We start from the raw sequence: 6475 nt of genomic DNA, 5'->3' as shown, positions 1-6475 counted from the left end.
TAAAAAAATAAAAAGACGAAAGTATCCATTAAATATAATTAATTAAATATTATTCTGTTAGAATAAATTAGAAAGATACTAATACCCTTTTTTTTAGGATCTTGTTACTAGAAAACCGGGTGAATTCTCAAGAAATTAACTCGTTGCACGTGTCCACGACACAGAACATCGGCACCCGACATCCACTGGCAGGACGACACGTTTCACCGAGAGTTATGTAAAAGCAGCTAGCTGGTTTTGACTACTTTTAACCTGCATCCAGTCGCCAAGTCGCCGCATTTCTGCAACGTGTACAACTATTCAACACGGAGACCTCATTTTCGCAAACCTTTCGAAATATTTCTCTTATTAAACAACACGTGTCATCCTCCAAGCCATCCAATTAGAGATTAGATGGTGCTCCTGGATTTGGACATTTCTAGAAGCCGTCCAATGTTTTTCCTTCAAACAAATTCAATTCTGAGAGAAAGCAAAAGCCAAGAGAAAATCATCGTGCTCATCTGTATTTGAGCTGCCGGAGCAATCAAAGGAAAGAAAAAAAAAAAAAAAACCCTAATTTGATTGATCCATTTCTTCATCCACACTCGTCGAATTTTTGTTAATTTATAAAGTCTACTTGCTCTAAATTTGGGAGGTTCTTCAACTAAATTTAGCAAACTAATTGTTTATTTAAGCAGAGAAGAGTTGGAGACAATTCTTTTGGTTTATGATCTGTTACAGCAAGACACCGATTGTAATCCCTAGGGAAATTCCGCAATTTCATGCGGGAAAGAGAAGCATATCCGTGAAGTCGACCCGATTCGGAGCCGAATATCCGTTGGTTTTGGGGCGGAGGAGGAGGAGAGCGGTAATGGATATTACGTCTTCGTCGTCGTTGTCGCCGTCGCCGTTATTGCTGACGTCGGGTGCGAGCGGGCGCGTGAACGCGCTGTGCTCGCTGCGCGTGTGGAGGAGCCTGATGATGCTGATCAACGCGTTCGTGCTGCTCCTCCTGGTCCCGTTTCGGCGGGCCCCGTCGTCGAGAAAGGAAGAGAAGCGTGAGGAGAGCGGCGGGTCCCACCGCCATCAGAGGAAGGTGGTGCGGGTCCCTGCGAGGATGGTGTCGTGGAGGAAGAGCGGCGCGGTGGTGGAGCAGGAAGTGGCGGCGAGGAGAGCGCTGGCCACGAGGAGAGTGGTGCAGGATGGTCATGCTGATGGTGGTGGGGATGATGATGATGATGATGAGAAGAAGAAGAGGAGGTCGGTGAGGGAGTACTCGCTGTTTGTTACCGCGAGAGGCGACACCATTTTCACCCAGTCCTGGACGCCGGTTTCCGTCAACACCAGGTAGATATGCTTATTTGCTCTGTTTTTCTGTTTCTTTTCTTTTTTAAAAAATAATAATTTTTTTTTTTTTGAAATACCCATTGATTTTGCTTCTCCTTTTTAATTTTGGAACAAATGTTTTCTGTTTTTTGTTTGGCATAAGGGATTTATTTGCTTATAATTGTTTAATATCGTCTCTTTTAATATTAAAATAAAATAAAATTCCAAGGGGGCGCTTAAAAAAAAAAAAAAAAAAATTTACAATTCAAGGATTACTCATAAAATATAAACGACCGACTCTTCTCTAATTCAATTGAAATGAAAGAGAATCCATTTCCTCTGCCTTCACCCCTTTGTAGGAGTGGTTTCTTGCCGCGGTGAAGGTAAGGGTTGGCTCCACCGCCGCCTTCCTGTACAGGGTGACCCCAAATCCAAAGGGACGATAGACTCCACCTCTGTTGTCGTTTTTTTTTATTTTTTTTATTATTATGTTTTCTTAAAAAAGAAAAAGTCATAATATGCTTATGTAAGAAGTAGACATTTTTGTCACGTAACTTTTACGAATAATATGGACTGCAGCATTTTGTCGGACCGTGCCCCAGGGGTCTGTCAGATATCATTTCTCTTGGCTGTTTCTTAATCTAATATCTCTTTCATGAGGTACCCCTATTTCATGGGGTCCCCTCCTGTGTCTCTTACCTGTTATGGAAGAAGCCACTGGGGTGAGAACAAAATTTCGGATTGAGATCCCATGCCATAGGTACTGCACCACCCTTGTTGTGCAATGAACAACCCTGATCTTGACAACAAGGCTAAAATAATAATAATAATAATAATAATTTTTGGGTAATTTTTTAAAATAGGTGTTCAGCCAAAAAGGGTGGCCGAGCAGTCATAGGTGATTGCTCGGCCACCCCAAAACCACCACCGTCTGAGTACCCAGTTTAGGACTACCTTTTGTTTCAATGTGCAAGTCATAGGTGATTAAGGACTACCATAATGCACAAGATTCCATGTAACCAACCAATTACCAGTCAAAGACGCAAAGGGAACTCTTTTGAAATTTATCCTGGGTGGACCAGTAACGGGTTTATAATCAGTCTTTTTTCCGTCTTATATTGTCAACACTTCAAAGTTATTATCTCATATGTGTTTTATTTTTTGTTAAATGAATAGAGCTTTGCTATCTTCTATTGATTGCAATATAGAATCTCATGCTAAGCTCTACAGTATCTCCCTCAATCGGTTCTTAGTATCCTTAAGTTCTACAGCAGTTTCACCTAGGTTTCCAACTTTCTTATTGGATCAAAGTGCTAATTGTGCTCTATTTTGTGCAGGGGACTAGTTCTTATTATGCATGGCCTGAATGAACACAGGTTTGTGATTCGTGCATCATCACAGTTTAGAAGTCATTTTCTGTTGACTACAAATGTTGATTTATTTCTCAAGAACTTTCTATTATTGGCTACAGTGGCAGATACGATGATTTTGCAAAGCAGCTGAATGCTAATGGCTACAAGGTTTATGGAATGGATTGGATTGGTAAGTCCAAGAAATACTTTCAGTTGGTCACCATTGAATTTCACCTCCTAACTAAGCCAACGTTTTCTGTATGTGTGCGCTTCAACATGCTACTCAAGAGTCCTTGACTATTGATAATAAGTTATTGCTCCAATTATTTTAATCTTACCTCTTAAGTTACTTTGCTCAATTTTTTATTTATTTTATTTATTTTTATTTTTTGTGGTGATTTACTACCAAATCAGAGATTTCATACTCTAATTACCTCCTTGATAGAGGGAGGGCATTTCTATGTGCTTGCTTTATAATGATACCACGAACAATAAATCGAAATAAATTGATGATATACCATTTGTTTAAGTGGTGATCTAATTTTCAGTAAAAGTAGTTATGAACAGATGTGCAGAAGCAAATAATGAGAAATTTTAGGAAAAGGCAGTTAAAACAAAACTAGTTTTTAATATGATTAAGATGGGCTCTCTTACTATCAAGAAATATAATTGATGAGCTGTCTTTCAGTAGAAAGAAAGAGCAACATTATAAAAGTTTAGAAGAATATTGGATTTACAATGCCCTCAATATGTTTTTCGTGAAGCTACTATGAGTGTAATTGATCCGATACCTCTGTGAGGCCTGAATCTGTGATTCTAAACCATAGCAAGGTGCAGACATGGACAGCATTTAACCCCTTATTCCAACGATTCTTTTGTGAGTAAGCCTAGTGTTCCAACAATCCAAAAAGTCTATCATAGCATTCAGATCTTCGTGGTATTCATCTTAGCTTATTATAGTTTTTATACAGTATCAGAGTTCTTGTATGGTAAGGAGATTATACAAAATTATAATTATAAAGTTACTAGGTTCTTCGAATTTTAGAGCAATGTGTTTATGCTCTTCTATTAACCCACTTGGAACACTAGAGATGATTTTTTAAGGTCATATCTGGCTTGGTCAGTTTGAACTGCTTTTTCACGAACTTGTTAACTAGCATAAAGGCTTAATACATTTTTCCTGGACGATGAATCGTTCTTTTATTCTTGTTTTTCTTTTTCAATCGTACTTCTATTTGTGCTTTACGCTTAATGCAGTATGCATAATAGAAAGGTAATACTTTTATGCTAGTATTGTTGAATGCCATGGACAAAGAGAGACCAAAAGGAGTATAATATAGGGGGAAAGTAGGATAAAAGCAAAGTCAGTTCTTCCAAAGAGTTTCCAGTTGCTACTGTTAACGGAAGTTTTAAAGAAGCTGCCCCCCACCCCCCATCGAGACCCAACGCCTCAATTTTATATGTTAAAAATTGCTTTCTGAGTTTAGCCTTCATTTTTCAGTTTCTGGTGTCAAATCTAAACTTTATAAAGAAATGGTGATCGCTTTTTCTCAATGAGTTTTGTATATAACCTTGCAGTTATTTCTTTCTCTCATCAGCTAAACCTTCCAAAAAAAAGGGTAATCTTTTACTTTTGCCCCTTAATTACTGTTTCATAGTCTAGAGATCACCTTTCTTCAACAATGCATCTATATTTGGGTATTGCAGGAATTGAATATCTCATATGGGATGCCTATTGATGCAAAGTAACATGTGAAAGCTCCCCTTGATAAGTAAGCCTATTATTTGCATGTGTTGACTCTACCTGCTATGCTTAACATTTGTAAGAAGAAGGTGCAAGATTTGGAAGTGAAGCCAAAGCCACAAGGAACCTTATCTCTGTTTTATAGGAGCTGAAAAAAGAGAAAATTCCCTTCCAGAATCTGTCTTCTGAAGTTCTCATGAAATGCCCACGCCTTTCTGGAGTCAAGATTTTTAAGAACATCAAACATCTTTTAAACAAAACTTGCATCCAGATGCTTGCGAGGATGGGGCTTTAATATAAAGGCACTATGCTTTAATATGTTCATTTAGATGTTGTTTGTTTGATTTGAATTAAGATCTGAATTTTTCACATTTAAATCAAAATATCCTTAGGAAATTTGGTTTTACTCTGCTCTATTGTTAGCCTTCTATATCTTGTGTTGAACCCCTAATGGTCAGTTCCATTTAGTAGCTTTCACTAGTATGTTTATTTGGGCATGGATCACTTCAACTCTGTTGCTTCTACTTGGTGCTTTACTTGGTTCAATAGTTCATAGTTTTTGGTTATGATGTATTTGGTTCTCATCTATTTTTTTGTTCCTTTTTTTTCACACAGGTCATGGTGGAAGTGATGGGCTGCATGCATATGTTCATTCTCTTGATGATGCTGTTGCTGATATGGTATGTTTTGATGTTCATTTAGTAGGGGCTGATGCATAATAATTAACATGCACCTTTGTTTGTTAATTCTCAACAAAAATTGTTTTAGTTTAATTGTTTACATTTATCTCTCTTTATTCCTGGACAGAAATCATTTCTTGAGAAGATTTTAGCTGAGGAGAATCCCGGGCTTCCGTGCTTTTGCTTCGGACACTCGACGGGTGCAGCGATTGTCCTGAAGGTAAAGTTTGGTTGAAGGAGGTGACTCTTGCAATACTATGAATCACTCTGATATCTGCATATTCTGATGATATTTTCTAATTCTCTCTTTCACTGACCTAATGGACCTGGAACTTATGCAAGATTCTCATTTTTGTGTTTTTTGTTTTTTGGGTGAATAACTTTAGGCAATGCTTGACCCAAAGGTTGAAGCCCGTGTAGCTGGTGCAGTAGTGACATCACCTGCAGTTGGAGTTCAGCCAACCCATCCTATTTTTGTGGTGAGAACATTCTTTTAATGAGGTCTTTCTTGCATCCAATTCTCAAATGCTTGTGATTTTAGAAAACGGACAATTTTCCTGGGGTATGAAGAAATTAATATCTATCTTTAGAGCACTTGATTCTCAGGTGCATTTAAAATTGCATGTGAGAAACATATCATATTAATATATTGGATTGGAGAATTTTCTTCTTATCAAAGGAAAAGCTATATTGAGTACAATTTTGCTTAGTATCAAAATACACACCACAAATGTGGCATATGAATCAGCTTATTTCTTCATCATGGCAGGTACTAGCACCAATCATCTCATTCTTATTTCCTAGATATCAACTTAGTGCTGCTAACAAGAAGGGCATACCAGTTTCTCGGGACCCGGAGGCACTGATAGCCAAGTATTCGGATCCACTAGTGTATACCGGATCCATCAGGGTAAGGACTGGTTATGAGATTCTTCGAATCACATCCTACCTGCAGCAGAATTTGAGAAAATTAAGAGTCCCCTTTCTAGTTCTCCATGGCATTGCTGATACTGTAACTGACCCAAAAGCTTCTCAGAAACTACACGATGAAGCCTCCTCAACTGACAAAACCATCAGATTGCTAGAAGGGTTCTTACATGATCTCCTATTTGAACTAGAACGAGAGGTTATTGTGAATGACATAATTGAATGGTTGAATTGTAGAGTATGAGGTTATAGGTGGTGTAGGATGAAAAAATTATATTGAGAAAAGGGGAGACTTTTTATGTTGGTGACCATTTTCCTTAGAAGATGAGGATTTTAAAAATAGTGGCTGAATAACAAATTGCACAGTTTGGAATTTAAGAATTCCTTATAACAGCAAATGTGTTTTCGTTTTCCTTAGAAGATGAGGATTTCTTGCTTGTTTGAATGAATGAAGTTTTCGTATGTGT

General features: G+C 37.9%; 1 protein-coding gene across 1 annotated transcript; it reads left to right on the top strand.

Annotated features, from left to right (window-relative positions):
• Nucleotides 1–402: 402 nt before the first annotated feature.
• LOC132184617 (uncharacterized) lies at nucleotides 403–6470 on the top strand. Its single transcript, XM_059598311.2, has 7 exons — nucleotides 403–1326; nucleotides 2643–2681; nucleotides 2777–2847; nucleotides 5017–5081; nucleotides 5209–5301; nucleotides 5468–5560; nucleotides 5851–6470. Exons 1-7 carry the CDS (start codon nucleotides 707–709, stop codon nucleotides 6250–6252), a joined length of 1383 nt encoding a protein of 460 aa, XP_059454294.2. The 5' UTR covers nucleotides 403–706; the 3' UTR covers nucleotides 6253–6470.
• The last annotated feature ends 5 nt before the right edge of the window (nucleotides 6471–6475 follow it).

Source organism: Corylus avellana, chromosome 7, assembly GCF_965113065.1.
Source record: "Corylus avellana chromosome 7, dhCorAvel1.hap1.2, whole genome shotgun sequence".
Classification (NCBI taxonomy): Eukaryota; Viridiplantae; Streptophyta; class Magnoliopsida; order Fagales; family Betulaceae; genus Corylus; species Corylus avellana.
Note: the sequence above shows the minus strand (reverse complement) of the source record. Positions and strands in the feature narration are given on the sequence as shown.